The 19,405-nt window shown below is 44.6% G+C and overlaps 2 protein-coding genes across 2 annotated transcripts in view; one reads left to right on the top strand and one right to left on the bottom strand.

Annotated features, from left to right (window-relative positions):
• The first annotated feature begins 1,348 nt into the window (after window positions 1–1,348).
• TNFSF4 (TNF superfamily member 4) overlaps window positions 1,349–19,405 on the top strand; it is a 35,553-nt gene continuing 17,496 nt past the window's right edge. The window contains exon 1 of the mRNA XM_083446560.1: window positions 1,349–2,211. The gene's annotated coding sequence lies outside the window, so the exon portion shown is untranslated. The remainder of the gene's footprint in view (window positions 2,212–19,405) is intronic.
• On the bottom strand, window positions 2,689–19,405 carry LOC310680188 (mitotic-spindle organizing protein 2A-like). The gene is made up of 4 exons (XM_083446562.1): window positions 19,230–19,405; window positions 16,326–16,444; window positions 7,808–7,945; window positions 2,689–3,097 (listed from the first exon to the last, which is right to left on the bottom strand). The coding sequence occupies exons 1-4, from the start codon at window positions 19,388–19,390 to the stop codon at window positions 2,955–2,957; spliced, it is 561 nt and encodes a 186-aa protein (XP_083302688.1). The 5' UTR covers window positions 19,391–19,405; the 3' UTR covers window positions 2,689–2,954.

Genomic DNA, 19,405 nt, shown 5'->3' with positions numbered 1-19,405 from the left:
CCAGCAAGTCCTGTGTCTAGGAGTTCAAAAGCAGCAGGACACTGGGTTGTCCATGGATGGTTTCATTGAAGGAGGTGGCGCAAGGATGGCACCCTGAGGTGGCTCTGTTTTCTTTTAACACACACTTGAGGAACAGGGTCCAGTTGAATGCAGATTTCAAAGCAGCGGCCCAGCTGGGGGGGGGGGGGAGGAGGAGAACAAGGAGCTGCTCTGATTCAGAGGAGGCCCTGGCAATTCAGGGCAAAGGCCACACAGGAATGCAGGCGAGAGGTCAAGGCAGCAGATAAATTCTGTTGAAACTGCCAAGTAGCATGTGAGTCTGAGGGATCAGAAACGAGAGGAAGTTGCTAAGGATCAGGACGAGGGCTCTCACCCGCTGGCTGCCAATCAGAGCAACAAGGGTGAGGAAACACTGCAGGGCAGAGGTCAGGTGGCCACACGTCACCACCGCAGGATGAGTCGGCTGTCTTTCTCAGGGCAGAGTCGCAGGCTGATCTTGCTCAAGAGGGCAGCTGCTTTCAGATCCTTCTGATTTGGCCCTCCTGGCAGGGACTTTAGACTCAGTCCCAGTAGGACTCTACGAGAAGCCTTCCTGGAGCAGATCCAAAGTTAATCTCGCCCGGCAGCCCGTCTCCCACAGTGGCCCATCCAGACACCCTGCGAAGGCTGGAAACTGGACTTGAGTTCAAGATGGGCTCCCTCTGGTTGCCCAGCAATTAGCCTTCAGAGGCACCCGAGCTCCAATAGTGTGGCCATCGTGACTGGTAGCCACCCATTACCTTATGAGTTTGGCTGATGTCCCTCTACACATTGCCAGCTGTCCCATCCCATCCCGTGTGAAGAAGTGCCTCCTTTGGTCTCTCCTGAATCTCCCGCCTCTCAGGTTCATTTGATGACACACACTCCCTGCCAAGTATTATGCAAGAAGGAGCAACTCTTCCCTTGACCCACTTTCTCCCTTCCATGAATAATTCTATAAATCTGTATCATGTCTGCCCCAAACTTAAAAGTCCCCAATATTATAAGCTTTCACTTATTTGCATAAATATTTATATGCCTATTGATAAGTAGACGTTCGTACCCTGGATCCCGGACGCCTTGTGAGTTGAACATTTTGGCTCCCGAACACTGCAAGCCCGGAAGTGAGTGTTCCGGTTTGCGAACATTCTTTGGAACGACGCGACTTCTGCAGCTTCTGACTGAGTGCAGGAAGCTCCTGCAGCCAACCAGAAGCCGCGCTTTGGTTTCCGAATGTTTTGGAAGTCGAACGGACTTCCAGAACAGATTCCGTTCGACTTCCAAGGTACCACTGTAGATGCAAATGAATAATGAAATATATCTCACCATGGCCAGATTCCTACCTCCATCTGGTCGACTTTGCTTTGGCAAGTATAAGAGAAGTGGGGAAGCTTTTTCTATGTTGCCCTGGGCTCCTTTAGTAAGACTATAGGGCCACTGACTTACCGGGGCGTGAAAGTCAGGAGCCACCCACAAGTAATAAGAATTATGGCAGAGAGAGTGTCAGCAGATGAGCTGTTAGCCATAATTGTATTTCCCTACTAGAAAAGGCTCGGCCTGTTGAATTTCTCCATGCTGCACAGCTGTTCAAAGTTGCAAGAGGCCTGCTCTTCCCCAGCGCAACCTCTAAACCAAGCAAAGACCTCATGTTTCATGGGCTAGAGGGGGATATAACAATATTTAAGATATACAGCTTAAGATGTACATGCTTTGATAAATTCAAGAGTTGCTAAAAAGCAAGCTGTACATTCTAAGAGAATTTGTGGTGGTAATTTATATACAGCTCTTAATAATATGCCAGTCATCTTTTTCTTATTTTAGCAAAAAGGATTTAAGCCTCCGATATTAATATATCCATTTAAGTGTTTGTATCATCAACTCGCTCCCACTTGGTCCCTTGGGGGAAGGAGAGCAGTTCGCCCCCCTTCCCTTTTGACTGCTGCTGCCACCCATGTAGCAGCCCCTCCTCTACAAGGCCACTTCTGGCTAAGAGGGACATGGAGGACTTGCTCCAGGAAGGACCCAAGCTCCCCGTAGCAATGTGTGGCTCAGAAAATGGAAGGCTCTGGAATGTGCTCTTCTGTCCAACTGACCTAAGGACTGCTCTTCATCTTTTCCTTTGCAGCTTTGCAGCTGCTTAGAAAGGAAAGGGACAGGGTGGGGAGAAGAGCCCTTGGACTACCTTGTAAAATTGTAAGTTTATTTAGTTTTGCCACAGCCTGATGCTTATCAGCTTTCCGTGATGCAGAGGAGAGCTTTTCCCTGCTGGCCCCAGGGTTGTGGAATGCCCTCTGGGCTCACCTACAAGATCAGGAGCTCCCTTCTGCTGGCTGGTGAAGACAAAACCTGCTGAGGCAAGCATTCCCCTGAGCTTGACCTTCCTGATCTGTTTTGTTTAACTGTTTTAATTGCTCTGCTTTTTAACTGTCTTGTTTCATTGTCTATTTTAATTATGGATGCTTTGCTGGAATTGTTTCATTGTGCATTTTAATTATTTATGGATTTTATCATTTATAACTACTTAGAAGAGATTTTGGCATGCAACAACAATGGCAGCATAGTGGGATTCAGTAAACAGTAAGAGGATTCAGTTCCATACTATAAAAAGTTGGTGTGCTTTTCTTTAATTGCTAAATTCCCCAAAAGGAAAACAAATAAACGAGAGAGAGATGCACCAACAATGTCTTTATGAAGGAAGGACACACACACACACCTGTAACAGGGAGTTGCAACAGTATATCCTATATCATCAGCTATGACCACATTTGGAATTTGAAAACCAGCCCAACCGTGATGAAACCAACCTTCATCTCATACTTGTTTTCTTGATAGGAGCTATATGTGACATTTTGGAACATTACAAATCCATCTTGACTAGGTGCATTCACTACATTGCAATTTCGCCATAATACTGGAACCACCAATCTTCCAAGCATTTATGTACTCTTCACGGGACATCCAGCCTTCTGCAGCCTGCTGCCACTTGGCTGCCGAGGGACTCGCTGAACAGAGCCTTCGCGGTTGCTGGGATCTAGCAGAGCTTGGTTCCCAGTTGCTGCAGAGCTGGTTCTTGTTCTCCCTACAGGAAAACAAAGGGATGCCAACTGCAGAGCTGTATTGTGACCAACTATCAATTGCTAGCATTGCTCAAATACATAAAATTTGCCTAAAGTTTATCTATAACACGATATACTCTTAAGTTTGCTCTTTTTTGCTTTTATTATTTAATTTTAAATAGCAAGTCAAACATTAAAAAGCAAGTTAACACATGTAAATAAACACAAGCTGTCAGATCAGTAGTTAACATAGCAATCCATAGATATCACTCTTACTATTTAACATAATATGAGTAATTGTCTCTTGTCTTTCACTCTGTCTTACTGAGGATCATGAACAAAACTATACTTCACCTAGTAAAGTATGTGGGTAATATTCAATATCAGTCATAGAGTAGACCCAATGAAATCAATGGACTATTCTGAGTATTACCAATGTCGGATATCATCCTACAGGTTTATGGCATCAAGAACTTTGTTGTTTGAATAAGAAATTTTAAAAACCAATTTCTTTATGGACTTGTGATGTCAGCCTTCTCTGACCCATATATTTATTAATTTGGTCCTATATGCCAGATAACATGTTCTTAGTACCTAAGAAGGTGGATCAGTTTCCCCACCCAATTATGGGCAAGTGGTCATACAAACTGTGGTCATTCTCACTGGGTGCTGCTCATTTAAGGTAACCAAATACCTAAAGGATCTTTTGGTAAATCATGACCAACAATACTGCCAATAGTATTATTTAAGGTAACCAAATATTATTACTAAAGGATCTTTTGGTAAAGCATGACCAACAATACTGCCAATAGTATTATTTCTGCCATTAGAGTTCCAGTATTTGTGGAAAGGTTGCAGAATGTGAAATATGTTTACTCTAGAGGCTTGAAAATGCTAGCACTGATCTCTCACTTTGTCTTACTAGTGTTAAATACCATATGAATAGTAGTTGTGAGCTACAGTCTGACCAAATATTTAAGGAAAGCAGCACACTAAGCCAGACTGAAAGAGGAGCTCAGCTCAACATCAGCAAAGGCTTGCTTCATCCATCAACACTTATCCTAAACTTTACTTTTACAAACAGTAACTATCCAGGTAGCATAACCAAGTCCACCATCCATTGCCTCTGCCCGTCAATACTCCCTCCAACTGGCAAGGGACCTAAAGCCAGCAGAGCTTCTCCCTGTGTATTCCTCCCTCTTTTCCTCACCATACAAAAAAACTATTCTCCCTGATGACATCATCTTCGATTCTTGGCGTAAGAGAGAACTGCTCTGCATTTAGGAATTCTGGGCCTCCTCCAAAATAGCAGGACTATTGAAAGCAACAACTGCACAACACACATGGAATTTCCGTTAAAAGCAGAAAAGCTTGCCCTTCCTCAAACAATTCAGCAACTCGCATCCCTCCCAACTGACTGGTGGGGCTGAGATTCAAGGACACCTTTTGTCTAGATGTCCCAGCTTCTCCTCACTGGGTCCAATTTTATGACAAGGTATTCTTTCCCCTTACCATTTGCATCAAAGTGAGCAACTATGTGGCATTTCAGGGTGAAAACATAGTTCTTCTAGTACATAATAATTTATCACAATGCTTCAGAAGGGTATATTTCAGATTCCCAAATTAAGATCTAGCAACTATTAAAAGATGGTATTCTATGCTCTTGGCACTATAATACTGAATGAAGGCATATTCAGGCCTATCTAAAAAAGGTAATACTGTAAGCCTGCAACTTACGCGGGGGTAAGTTGCAGGGGATAATGCCAAAATCACATATAGCCAAAGCAGACTGGATGCAATGGCAGGTGGGAGTGCCAAAGACTTTTCTCCCCAGATGCCAGCCCCCTTTCTGCCCCCATTTTTTAATTTTATTTTTTGCCAAGCACATAAAGCTGAATGTGCACAAGTTAAATCATGCATGTAAGTTGCTGGCTTGCTGTATTTCCAAACAGCATCCACAGAATTTACTGCTACGCTAATATAATATAATGTAACACTAATATAACAATGCATATAATAGCACATTGTGTCACCATCACCACAAAGTGGAGAGAACAAGGTAAAAGCAAATCCCGAGCCTTAGGATTCCCTGGGACTCTGGTTTCCAGGGCTGGAGGAAAGGGGTGGGGGTAGAAGTTGATCATCTCTGGCGCCATCTCCCATGGAAAGCTATACATTTCTTTGTCACAGAATCACAGAACTGTGGAGCTGAATGTGACCACGAGGGTCATCTAGTCCAACCCCCTGCAATGCAAGAATTTTTTTGCCCAGTACGGTGGTACCTCGGGTTACAAACACTTCATAGAATCATAGAATCATAGAGTTGGAAGAGACCACAAGGGCCATCGAGTCCAACCCCCTGCCAAGCAGGAAACACCATCAGAGCACTCCTGACATATGGTTGTCAAGCCTCTGCTTAAAGACCTCCAAAGAAGGAGACTCCACCACACTCCTTGGCAGCAAATTCCACTGTCGAACGGCTCTTACTGTCAGGAAGTTCTTCCTAATGTTGAGGTGGAATCTTCTTTCTTGTAGTTTGGATCCATTGCTGCGTGTCCGCTTCTCTGGAGCAGCAGAAAACAACCTTTCTCCCTCCTCTATGTGACATCCTTTTATAACCCGGAAGTAGTACCTCAGGTTAAGAACTTTACCTCAGGATGAGAACAGAAATCACCCGGTGGTGGAGCGGTGGCAGCGGGAGGCCCCATTAGCTAAAGTGGTACCTTAGGTTAAGAACGGACCTCCAGAACAGAGGTACAGAGGTACCACTGTATTTTCCCCTTTCATAAGAGTCCATCATTATGTAGACTTGGAATTTTTATTCTGAATGTATCTATCCAAACCCTTGTGCTATTTGAGAAATTCGTTAAAGTCCATCCTTTATGTTATATACCAAGAACTCCAATCAAAATCTTAAAGCAGGAATCAATCCTCCTCCGATGTTACTGTCTACAGTGGTGCCCCGCAAGACGAATGCCTCGCAAGACGGAAAACCCGCAAGACGAAAGGGTTTTCCGTCTGCAGAGGCGCTTCGCAAGACGAATTTCCCTATGGGCTTGCTTCGCAAGAAAATTGACGAAAAATTTTGAGGGTTTTTTTTGCTCCAAACCCCCTTTTCTGAATCGCTAAGCTGCTAAAAGCATTTTAGCAGCAAAACCGCTAATCCTTTAGCCTTAAAAAGCCGTTTTTAGCCCTCAAAGTGCCAATAGCGCTAATAGCGCTAATCCGTCAATGGGCTTGCTTCGCAAGACGAAAAAACCGCAGGACGAAAAGACTCGCGGAACGGATTCTTTTCGTCTTGCGAGGCACCACTGTATATGGAAATCTGTTTCTATTCCTCTCCAAGCCTTCCTCCTCCTCCAGAATCCAGTCTCTCTACATGACCCTCAACCATAGGAACCAGTCAGCCATTCAGGGAATCCAGTTTCTCACTAGGCTCTCCTGCACACACAGAGAATTGCCAGATACTTTTCCCCAGAGGGTGAAGTGGGAGCTGTAGGAGGCTTTTCATTTGCACAGAGAGGTAAACCCTTTCTACCTCAAACATGATTAATCCTGATGGGGCAGGTGGCTTACCAATGGCCTTTACCAATTCAGCTGCAGGGTGGATCCCTCGGCTTCCCCAGAGGGCATTACTGCTCCTAAGTGTCTGCAGCTTCCTTCTGCAATTCCAGCCTGAGACCTCATGCTTCCTGGTGCGCACAGAGCACTGAAGGGCAAACAGCAGCCAGTGCCAGCTGCAGATAAAACTGCTGGGGAGCAAGGAAGGGACAAAGAGGGACAGGGCAGAGGAAGGAGTCTCTCTCCTGTGTATATGCAATGGCATTCTGAAGGGGACACACACACACACACACACCACTCAACTTTATATTGCCACACGCATACAAAACTGCTCTTGAAGGATTTGCCCAACGTTTTCAAGAACACTGAATTCAGGTATCAAAAAGAATGGACAGAACATTTTAGCCCAGAAGTCTGAATTCCGAAAGCTGAAGATTCCAACGCTGTATCTTAGGATGAACAGAAAAGGAAACTGTACAAGCACTCCAAGCTCAGTCAGAGCATCTCAGAAAAGTAACTCAGCCAGAGCTTTCCAGAGCACATGGCAGCACATGACAGGCTAATGCATTTGACAAAGGGGCCTCTGCACGCATTGCAATGTTCAGGTGTGTCTGAACCAGGCTATCGTGATCCCAAGTAGCAAAAGGCACGTGGGTGGCACAATCCAAAATAGCTAAATCTATGCATGTCATGGGAAGGCATTCCTCCATGGACGCAACCCAGTCTGCCTTTTTGGTCTTGACATGCAGCCCCCTCAGAAATCACCAGAAATTTGAGTCACCTGTCCTGCCAAGAAGGTGCATTTAGGATACGCCCAAAAGAAAATATACCGTCTTCCACATTCTCTTAGTAAAGTGGTAGTAGTATTAAAAGCTTCCTATGTTTCCTCCCCCCAAATGCCATCTTGTTAAAACTGCAATGAACACTACACAGTGTTAATTTTGTATAAGTTAAAGTACTAACCACATTTACTTGGAAACAGGTTCTGCTGAAATCAATAGTACTTACTATCAAGTAAATGTGTTTAGGATCTGGAAACAAGAGAATAACTTTTTGAAGGGGATTCTCTTTTGGTCACAGAAGGCTGAATTAAAACCCAGTAGGTAACGAACACACACAACCTGCAAAAGGAGAGAACAGGCAGCAAGAAAACTGGAAAGAGCCAGGGGGACCTTGAGAGAGAGGCGAGCAAGCTGCAGCAGGACTGTAGACCACAGCCTTAGTAACTCTTATTCTCGGAGGTCGAAGGGCAGAGGAAAGTGAAAGTGGTGCAGGGATTTTACTGGTCTTGGCAGAGACAAATGGGGGCTCTAATTCAAAGAGAGACACAGAAACAAATTAGAAACACCACATGGCGATAGACACAGAAACAAACTTGCAAATGCTCAAATATCCCAACAAATGTTCAAAGATGTATGACTTGAATGCTTTGTTACACAGGGTTATGTAATCATGGCTATTTTTACTCCCCCTATACAATTCACAATTAGTGGAATAATTCTGCATAGATACTTTAGCCAGGTTGAAGGATTTAGGAGGAAACAGGGGCTATATCACCTCTATTTCAATCTCTTCAGTTGTCTTCTTGCAATTCTAAGCCATTATGTGATGCACCAAAGGATCTTGATTTTGTAAATATGCATATGGATTTCTGTGAAATGTTCCTGATAAGATACTAAATGACAGAAGCATAAGAAATGCATTGGATCAATTTTGCTCCATTCTACTTACAAAGAGGCACATGCATGGAGAGAAGAGAAAACAAGGCTCACAGGGCAAGGTAAGAAGAAACCTGGTTCTGTTGTAGCAACCTTCATTGTGGCCGTGACCCCACTGACCCACTAGTGCACAATGCAGAATGAGGGGCAGGCACAGCTTGGGGGGATTCCTTTGTGCAACAGGGTGAGAAGAGATTCCACACTTAGCCGCGCAGGCTTCAGCATGCAGGCAACTCTCCGCAAGCCGTGGGAGCCCAGCGCCGGGCTCCCGCGCCTTGGGGAGAGCTGCGCGAAGCCTGGAAAGTGAGAGGGGTCGGTGCGCACGGACCCCTCTCGCTCTCCAGGCTACAGCGAAAGCCTGCATTCGCCCCATAGGACGCACACACATTTCCCCTTCATTTTTGGAGGGGGAAAAGTGCGTCCTATAGGGCGAAAAATACGGTACTTTGAACTCACAAATATCCCCCACCATAGTGGCAAAAGTTTTCCTCATATGAATCAGTAACTGGTCAAAGAACAGGAAAGAGGATAGATGCAGGATATAAGCTGCAGAGTCCGCAAGGATCTGGAGTGACTGGTAGCATATAATACAGTCATAATACAATCATATAGATAATTTATGATAGTATTTAATGATGCCAAGCAAATAACCCAATGAAGCAGAAAGCTAATCTGTGAGCAAGCAGGTAAGGGGAGGTAATAATGAAAAGGCTCCTTAGAAAGAAATTTCCTCCAGACCAGGGGACGGTAAAAAGATAAAATAAACAGTTCAAACAATTAAAACAGGGTCCCGAAACCCAGAAACGCATCCAAATTGCAAGTTGAGAAGCTTAAAAAGTTAGAGTGTTTTTAAAAAACTTTTTAAAATAGCAGATAAAACCTTTTTGCAGGAGCAACGCCGAGCCTCTTTATATAGATCCCCGATGTGTCACCATCTTCCCAGCTAATCTGTATTTGATTTATTGTAATTTATTGCTTATTTCTGGTGCTTTTTAATAGGTTTTATTGGATTTGCTGGTTTTGTAACTGGATTTGTAATGGCTTTTAGCCAAATACAGTAAATGATTGATTGAAAGTATTTAAGTAATTTGAGTCAGGCGTACAGCAGTTCAATAGGAGTAAGTGGGGGAAAATAATTTCAACTTCTGTACACTGATGAGGCCTGAACTGGTAGTGATTAACCAGGAAAGAAATTAGGAGGCCATGCTGCACCTCTCAAAGAAGATGTTGATGCAACTGCTGTGAAAAAGACAAATTCCAGGCTTGGGGTTATTTATTTATTTATTTATTTAATATGTCCACCGCCCTTCCTTGAAAGCAGCCCAAAATGCTTGTCTGGTGACCGTAACGTATATGATGAAAACATGGGTGCCAATTTGGGCCTCTGCCTTCCTACCCTATACATGTAATATGAAGCCTTCACCTTGCTAGACTGTTTCATCTGGGTACCAGTTTGAGTCTGTAATGCCTTCCATAATCAATTGTGTGGTCGTAGCTGAGAATACATTCCTGGTTGACCCATCTCAAAAGGATACTGTTTAGCTGGGAAAGATGCAGAAGAGGAGCACCACCATGGCGAAGGGAGTCGGAACATGATTCCCACGGGGAACACTAATGTACTTGGAACTTTTTGGTTTAGAAAAGAAAGGAAATTATTGGGGTGGGAAAGCATGATAAAAGTTTATAAAAATTATGCATGTTGTGGAGAAAATGGATAGAAAGAATTTTCTTTTAATATTAGAACCAGAGCCATACAATGAAACTGTGTGGAAGTTAATTAAAAATGAAACGTAGGAGCGGTTGCTAAAAAGCATTCTTCAAGTAGTCGTTAGCTGGAAGCGCAAAGTCAAATGATCATCTGAAGCCAAATGGATGAGACCTGTTCTCCGGATATTATCCAGGTTTTGCAGCAAGCTTCATCAGTCCATAATGCTAAATAATATGGAATAATACAGAATGGCATTCCAGTTACAGTAAACGAATGCCCACAAAATACATGCAATACAGTGGTACCCCGGGTTACGCACGCTTCCGGTTACATACACTTCAGGTTACAGACTCCGCTAACCCAGAAATATTATCTCGGGTTCAGGTTGCTTCAGGTTGAGAACAGAAATTGTGCTCCGATGGTGTGGCAGCAGCGGGAGGCCCCATTAGCTAAAGTGGTGCTTCAGGTTAAGAACAGTTTCAGGTTAAGAACGGACCTCCAGAACAAATTAAGTACGTAACCTGAGGTACCACTGTACCCATCTCATGTTGTGATACCAAACATTTAAATACATTACAGGAGCTTGGAATCCTGTTAAAATATAGAGTTTGGGATATACTCGCCGTATAAGACTACCCCCGCCTGCAGCAAACTAGAGGCAGCCCCCCCAAACCTAAAGCCCGCCAAGCACCGCCGGGGCAGAGTGTGCACCCCTCCGCTGCCTCTGCCGTCGCAGCAGCAGCAGCCCAAGGTGAGGCGAATGAGCCCCCCCCCCCCCCCGATCGGCTATCCAACAAAGGGACGGGCTGCGCTCACCGGCTGGTAGTTCTGGCAGTTATTCAATCTGTTGGACCTTATTCTTGAAAATAATTTCTTCCGCTTTAAAGAACAGTTTTATTTTCAATGCAGGGGCGTGGCGATGGGCGCCCATTGTGCACCATCCCTCACCTGTGTCTAAATAATAATAATAATAATAATAATAATAATAATATTTTTTTATTTATACCCAGCCCTCCCCAGCCAAGGCCGGGCTCAGAGTGGCTTACAAGCAATAATAAAAACAAGATGAATGATTACAACTTAAAAACAAAAGTAAAATACAACATTAAAATAATGGAACATTAAAATATTAAAATGTAGCCTCATCGCAGGAGGAGAAGGAAAAGAAAAAAGAAAGAGAGGGAGGGAGGGAATCAAGTTGATTCCAAGCCAAAGGCCAGGCGGAACAACTCTGTCTTACAGGCCCTGCATGGAGAAATCAGATCCTGCAGGGCCCTGGTCTCATGAGGCAGAGCGTTCCACCAGGCCGGAGCCAGAGCTGAAAAGGCCCTGGCTCTGGTTGAAGCCAATCTACCTTCCTTAGGGCCTGGGACCACTATGGTGTTGTTATTTATGGACCTTGAGGCTCTCCGTGGGGCATACCAGGAAAGGCGGTCCTGTAGGTACGAGGGTCCTAGGCCATGAAGGGCTTTAAAGGTCAGAAGCAGCACCTTAAATCTGACTCTGTACTCCACCGGGAGCCAGTGCAGCTTGAAAAGCACTGGGTGAATATGCTCCCATGGCAGAGACCCCGTGAGGAGCCTCGCTGCAGCATTCTGTACCCGCTGGAGTTTCTGGGACAGCTTCAAGGGCAGCCCCACGTAGAGCGAATTACAGTAGTCAAGCCTGGAGATGACCGTCGCATGGATCACTGTGGCCAGGTCAGGGCAGGAAAGGTAAGGGACCAACTGCTTGATGCGGCGAAGGTGGAAAAATGTCGCCTTGGCTGTTGCTGTAACTTGCGCCTCCATGGAAAGGGAGGCGTCAAGGATTACACCCAAACTCTTAACGGAAGGCAGTGGCACTAATTGGGCCCCCGCAAGAGAAGGGAGTTGGTCCCTCATCCCCATGCCATCCCGACCTAGCCATAGGACCTCTGTCTTCGAAGGATTTAGTTTCAATCAGCTCCCACGAAACCATCCAGCCACAGCTTCCAAGCATCTGGTCAGTGTGTTCGGGGCCGAGTCGGTGTGGCCATCCATCAGCAGATAGAGCTGAGTGTCATCAGCATATTGGTGACAACCCAGCCCAAAGCTCCGGATAATCTGGGCAAGGGGGCGCATAAAGATGTTAAAAAGCATCAGGGAGAGAATTGCGCCCTGCTGCACTCCCCACACCAAGGAGTGGCGCGACGACATTTCCCTCCCTAGTGCCACCCTCTGTCCCCGACCAGAGATAGAAGAGCACAGCCAGTTACGGGCTATGCCCTGTATCCCCACGTCTGCGAGGCGGTGGTCCAGAAGATCATGATCGACCATGTCAAAGGCTGCTGACAAATCTAAAAGGATCAGCAGTCCTGACCTGCCTCGATCCAGTTGTCTACGGATATCATCTGTTAGGGCAACCAGAGCCGTCTCCGTCCCAAAACCAGGACGGAAACCAGACTGAAATGGATCTAATATGCGTTATTTTGATTTAGAATATATTTTGAGTGATTCAAATCCATTTAGGAAGCATTTATTGGCTTATTATCGTTACATTGATGATCGTTACATTGATGATTTTATTTTTGTTTTGGACCAGGATATATTCTTGGAATTTGACATTCATAGAATCATAGAATCATAGAGTTGGTTTAACATTTGGTTAAATCAATGTGATACAGCTTTAAGATTTACTGGTAAAAAGAGTGAGGTTAGCATTTCCTTTCTAGAAGTTGAATTATTTTTTGTTACTGAACGTAATGAACATGTCATTAATTTACGCCCATTTTGCAAACCTACTGATAGGAATTATTTACTTCATTATCATTCTAACCATCCAGTCCAATTAAAAAATAGTCTCCCGTTCAGCCAATTTATTAGACTTAAAAGAAGTTCTTCCCTTGATACTGATTTTTTAAAAAATGCTGCATCCCTTCCCTCTTCATTAAGAGATAGAGGCTATCTGGAGGAAATAATTCAAACGGCCTTTGAAAGGGCTAAAATAACTTCTAGGCAGGAATTGTTGGTACCGAAACCCAAAAACAATCAGGACAGGATTTTTGGTTCTATAGAGTACAACTATATATCTTCTTCTATTGAAAGAGTGATTACGAGACATTGGCACATCATTTCCCATATTCCAGGCTGTGAAAATGTGCCCATTTAGGCAAAAGGCGTATTAGATCGCTTAGGGACATTCTTTCCCACACTGATCTACCATACCATAATGACGACTGAAAGGATGCAGTCATTGCACATGTTGCAGATTTGCTTTGCCCGTGAAATCATTTACCAACACAATAAATGGGCGAAAGATTGTCTTGCAACAGTTTACAAATTGTTCTACAAAAAATTGTGTGTACTGTATATGCTGTGCTTGTGGGCTTCTATATGTAGGTCCTGTGCAATCAGGACTGGAATTTATGAGCAAAGGTCCAAAATATGCAAATGCTTGCCTACACGCCCCGTTAGTCCAGCATTTCCAGCAAGAGGCCCATACTGAAAATGACCTGAGTTTTTTCATCCTGTGGACTTTAAAAAAACTACCTTTTAGATCTGTTGATGTATGAAGAGCCTTGATACAAAAAGAGTACAAATTAATATTTCAACTAGGAACCTTGTTTCCAAAAGTTTTGAATACTGAATTTAACTCTGTTTGTTATATATAAATTTATTTTTGTGTCTTTGTTTGTTTAGCAATAACAGGGAAGTGTTACTGTACCTTTAACCATGCATGAATGTGATTATTGATTCCAAGCACCTGTAATGTATTTAAATATTTGGTATCACCAGTTTCTACATTTGCTGTGCCTGTGAGTACCTTTTTTCTTGAGTGAAACGTGTTGAGCAATTAAGTAAGATACAACATGAGATGGGTATTGCGTGTATTTTGTGGTCGTTCATTTACTGTAACTGGAATGCCATTCTGTATTATTCCATATTATTTAGCATTATGGACTGATGAAGCTTGCTGCAAAACCTGGATAATATCCGGAGAACAGGTCTCATCCATTTGGCTTCAATTTATCATTTGACTTTGCGCTTCCAGCTAACGACTACTTGAAGAACGCTCTTTAGCAACCGCTCCTACGTTTATGGCTTTGTGCTTCCAGCTATGTTGACATACTTATTGCATACATAACCATTACAGCAATGAGAGAGACACTGGTACATTCTATGTTTATGAGTAGCTCCAGGCTTGGTTATGCACACTGCACTTTAGTTTGCTCATTGTCTAGTTGGTTTATGAGGTTATATACTTATTCTAGTAAAATTGTTGTTTATATTCATAAGCCAGTTCTGGTGTTGTTGGAAAGAAAGTGAAGTCAGCAGCCACTTCTCTGTTCCAAGCTTTGCCTTCCAAAAGCTGCTTTTCCAAAACAAAACAAAAAAGAGGACTATTTTGTGTGCACTATGTAATTTGATGCTTAATTCAGAGGAGCCACAAATGTCAGGCTGTAGCAGTTGCTCCTCTCCACACAGCAACACTCTTCTCCTCAATCAGAAAGATGGGGGGGGGGGAGAATGAGGGCTCTTTGCTTATTTCAATGCCCCCTCTCAGCCTTAAAAAGCAAGATCTATAGTCCTGACATGACAAGGGTGCTACAATGAAAGTGGGGAGTAGGTGAACAGGAAGGGAAGATCTGGGCAACTTTTAGCACAGCTCAGGGAGGTAGATACAATATCAGAGATGGCAGAAATTAACAAGCAAGCCCAAACACAGAATAAATCCAGGGGGTTGTATGTGGGACCTCGGCCTTTGATCAGTATGAAGCCATCCAGTTAAGTGGTCTAGCACTGCAGACTCCAGTACGGACCAGAAGAATTAACATTAGGTATGTGAATGCATGAATGAATGCTCACCAACATGAAACCGAGAAGGGCCCTGAAAGAAACCAGAGGGCAGCCTGTTGTGCTCAGCTCCCCACCTCCTGCAAGCTTGTCCCCTGTTGACCCACTTTCTTTCCTTCTCACACGTGTGCCTTCATCTCAACTGCCATGTCTTCCTAGTGGCTGAACAGCTTCCCCATAGTCTTCACAGTTTCTACCGCAAACTCACCTTTTCTGTGCTGCCTTCTAGTACTTAAGCCTCATCTCCCTGGTCCTCTGCCTCCCGCTTTATAAAGCCTTGTTTTTGCCCTTCTCTTGAATGAGACTGTAACCCGGAAACCAGATTATATCCAGTGCTAAGCACAAGCATGGTCAGAATTGCTGTGAAGGGGCCTTGGCTAAGAACAGACGGTGCTATGACATAAAATAAGGCCACCAAAGAACTACTGCTTCTGGTCAACATAGATATGCTAATTAGAAGCAATAATTCTGAACTATGACAGGCAAAATGTTCGTTCCTGAACTGTAGAAGAGCAGTAAACAAGGTGAACAAAATTGTATCTGCTCTAATAATGTAAATATTTACTGATCTTTCAAATGCTGCCTGAGAAACAGACATAAAGGGTGATCTGGAATATATGATATATATTGGGACTGCAATGCTCAATGCACTTTGACAAGTCTAATTGAAAATCAAAAGAATTTACTTCCCAAGAAGCCTAGTTAGGATTAGAATGAACGCAACACAAGAATGTACAGTTGCATTTTATTGAAAACTTGCTGACTCAGCAATAGCTCAGCAGCGGAGCTTTCCCTGACATCTCCAGGGGAAAAGACACACGTGAAACCCAGGAGAACAGCTGCCGGTCAGTGTTGACAACACTAAGCTAAACAAATGGCTGACTCATAACAAGAGGGTTTCCTATAGTCCCAGGAACACAATACCTATTACACAGGATGTTATCTACAGCTTAGAAAGTGGATGTTAAAAATCAGTAAAATAAATTCATGCAGAGAGTGGCACTTATTTTTTTAAATCTTTGGTTTTAATGGATTGTGTGCAAAAGAGGATCAGGCTTGAGTGATATAGAAAATATCAGAGGTCAGAAAATGGACATTTCACAAATTCTAATTTCAACTGCATAGCAAAGAGAGTAGTTTTTAAAATGGCTTTATACTTTCAAAGATGTATAACTTCAGTCAGATTTGCATGATTTATACAATTCTCAGTTTGCAACTTGAAAGCTATTAACATATGGAAAGAAAATGATACTGTAGGCCCATCCTAGCAGCTTAACATCTTCTTCAAATTGAGAACTGACTGTGGAAAATAATCAAAATGTAGGAGAGGTACTCAGATGCTTAAAGATACTCTTATCGTTGCTACTAGTTTCCCTGGCACAAATTAAGCTCTGATGAGCAGCAGCCTTTAACAAGCACCTCTTTCCTTAAGTGATGGGGCACCACTAACCTCGCGCTGGCTCAGGAGCAGCCTCAGCACTGACAAGTCTCTGCCCAGCACACATGGAGCGCAGCATCTGGAAAACAGCCAAAGGTGCCACATTCATGCGCAAAAGGTCCAGCAGAATCCTAGAAGGGAACATAGGTAGACATTAAAAGTACTATACTAACAATTCATTGTCTGGAAATTAGATTTCCTGATTTGTTTCTTGTTGCTGGGTTCATAGAATCATAGAATCATAGAGTTGGAAGAGACCACAAGGGCCATCGAGTCCAACCCCCTGCCAAGCAGGAAACACCATCAGAGCACTCCTGACATATGGTTGTCAAGCCTCTGCTTAAAGACTTCCAAAGAAGGAGACTCCACCACACTCCTTGGCAGCAAATTCCACTGTCGAACAGCTCTTACTGTCAGGAAGTTCTTCCTAATGTTGAGGTGGAATCTTCTTTCTTGTAGTTTGGATCCACTGCTCCGTGTCCGCTTCTCTGGAGCAGCAGAAAACAACCTTTCTCCCTCCTCCATGTGACATCCCTTCATATATTTGAACATGGCTATCATATCACCCCTTAACCTCCTCTTCTCCAGGCTAAACATGCCCAGCTCCCTTAGCCGTTCCTCATAAGGCATCGTTTCCAGGCCTTTGACCATTTTGGTTGCCCTCCTCTGGACACGTTCCAGTTTGTCAGTGTCCTTCTTGAACTGTGGTGCCCAGAACTGGACACAGGTTGTTGTTGTTTGGTTTCCCCCCAAAAAACGCAGACTGCAGTTCACATTCTCTTTAACTTAGGCCCTGTTTTATGTGAAAGTGTCATAGAATTGTAGAGTTGGAAAGGATTACGAGCGTCATCTAGTACAACCCCCCGCAATGCAGGAGTATTTTGTCGTCCAACGTGCAGCAGCTCCAACCCACAACCCTAAGATTAAGAGTCACATGCTCTACCGACTGAGCTACCCTACACTCAATTAGTCTTGAAACAGTTACAAAAAAATGTCCTGCAAATTCAAATTCAGTGCATAGGTATTATCCCCACATTGTGGACTGGACTGGAGACAATGTGGCTTACAACATACCATTTATCCCCACAATGTGCGTGAGCTTTCTGGTCTGTGGGCCTAAGATGACCTGTTAAGCCATGTCCACCCGCCCTACACCAGATGTCATATATGATGCCAGGTGTGAGGCAGGTAATGCTGTAGCTTTGAAACCCCACACAATCAGCTGATTGTTGGGTCTTGGAAAGTACTGAGCACTAAGCTTGACAATCAGCTGGTTGTCTGCATTTTGTTGGCTATGCCTTTGCATGCATGGGCAAAAACGCATCACCCGACTCCATTATGTCCACTGGCTGTCAGGTGGGCAGCCCTACCCATTTTTATTTTTATTGTTATATGCTGCCCATCTGGGTTGGCCCAGCAACTCTGGGTGGCTTCCAGCAAAATATTAAAACACAAAAAACTCAAACATTCAAAACTTCCCTGTACAGGGCTGCCTTCAAATGCCTTCTAAAAGCCAGAGAGAGGTTTACATGGGGCAGGGGGAGATAGCTCAGTTGGTTAGAGCATGGTGCCGGTCACACCAATGTTTGATCCCCATACGGGACAAATGCGTATTCCTGCTTTGCAGGGGGTTGGACTAGATGATCCTGAGTGTCCCTTCCAACTCTACAATTCTATGATCCTATGGCTGCCTGAATCCAGTTCCACAGCCCTGCCGGGAACTATCATTCATACTGCAACTGAGACTGACAGAGGGAGTGGTTTACAGAAAAACTTTGAGCATAAGGGGTAAAAAAGGAAGGTCCTGGGAGCTCTGAGTAACACAGGCAGGAGTACCTCTCTGCTGCCAGCTAATGCTGATTCCTCTAAGAGTGGTAGCTTAGAGCAGATGCCACTTATAGACTACTCTGGGCTCCCTGGCCCCATAAGATACTCTTTCCTGCTACATAATATAGTTGGGGGAATTCAAACATGTGGTTGTGGGAGCACTTAAGAGGAGTGCCAAGTGGCACTATTTCACTTCCTCTGCAATGTTATGCAGTGGCATTGGAGGGAGTCACCATCAAGGGACAGGGGCCTCTGAACAGCTGGCAGGCGAAGGCTTCCTTGCTCCCACAGGGAACTGGTTGCTTTTAGTGAAGCTGGTGCTGTTCTGTCCTTGCTATGACTGTCTGTGCGGTTTCAAGAGATCTTCTGTGGGTGGTGTTAGAATTCCTGCTCCATGATTGCTGTCATGGGATTGTTGTCCTTCACATGACGGTGTATGTTTTGACTCCACAGAGTGGGAAGTGACGGAGACAGGATGTTTGTGTTCCTGTGTTCCGTGAAGTGGGACTATTGGCCTTTGTTCTTTTTCTTTGCTGTCTGATGCTAGAGAGAGAGGGAGCCATGCTGCAGTGCTCTGTGTGTGTTTATACGTAAATAAAGTAGATTAGCCCAAATGCTGAGTTGCTGAGGTCTGTTACGCAAGCTGTGAAGACTCTGCGGATCCCTAAGTGTGCCAGTGTCGGTTGGCATCGGTCGCTGTGATGTTCGGGCAGAAGAAAGCTTTTGAAGCTCCTGAAAAAAAGACCAGGAGGGAGAGAACATGCCAGTCAGGCATGTGTCTCTACCAGGGTCCTACTCAAGTGTAGGACGAGCTCCTGACATGTGGGTGGGTGTTATTCTATGAATGCTTCTTTTATTTAATAATGGGTTTACACACACCCCTCCAGCTTTTCACCTGCCCTTATTTATCTGCAACCTGCCTGGAGTCCCATCAGGGCAAAAGGCAGGGAGTAAAGAACAAGCGGCAATTACAGTAACCATAGTCTGGCTTAGCAATGCGGAGCCTTTGATTCCCCCTCCGGCTTTCGCGCGAGGGTCGCGGGGCGGATTACAAAGGCGCGTCACGTTACGCCCCCCCCCCCCGCTCACTTGAACACTTCCGGGTCGAGGCCGCTCCCCGCCGCCTGCGCCAGCTCGAACAGTTCCGCCTCTTCCGCTGTGAGGAGCTTCCTCCGGGGGCGAGGCGCTCCGGCCCCCGCCTTCGCCAGCCCCGCCGCCGCCGCCGCCGCCTCCGCGCCCGGGCCAGACATCGCCCCGCCAGCCGC

This window comes from Podarcis tiliguerta (assembly GCF_965153285.1).
Source record: "Podarcis tiliguerta genome assembly, chromosome: 6".
In the NCBI taxonomy this organism is placed as follows: Eukaryota; Metazoa; Chordata; class Lepidosauria; order Squamata; family Lacertidae; genus Podarcis; species Podarcis tiliguerta.
Note: the sequence above shows the minus strand (reverse complement) of the source record. Positions and strands in the feature narration are given on the sequence as shown.

Excerpts from the sequence above, each read along its gene's own strand:
- LOC310680188 (XM_083446562.1), bottom strand. The coding sequence starts at position 19,390 with ATGTCTGGCCCGGGCGCGGAGGCGGCGGCGGCGGCGGCGGGGCTGGCG. Across the intron at positions 16,445-19,229 it reads CTCGACCCGGAAGTGTTCAA|GATTCTGCTGGACCTTTTGC; the intron begins GTGAGCGGGGGG and ends GTTCCCTTCTAG. Across the intron at positions 3,098-7,807 it reads TTGCTCGCCTCTCTCTCAAG|GGAGAACAAGAACCAGCTCT; the intron begins GTCCCCCTGGCT and ends GTTTTCCTGTAG.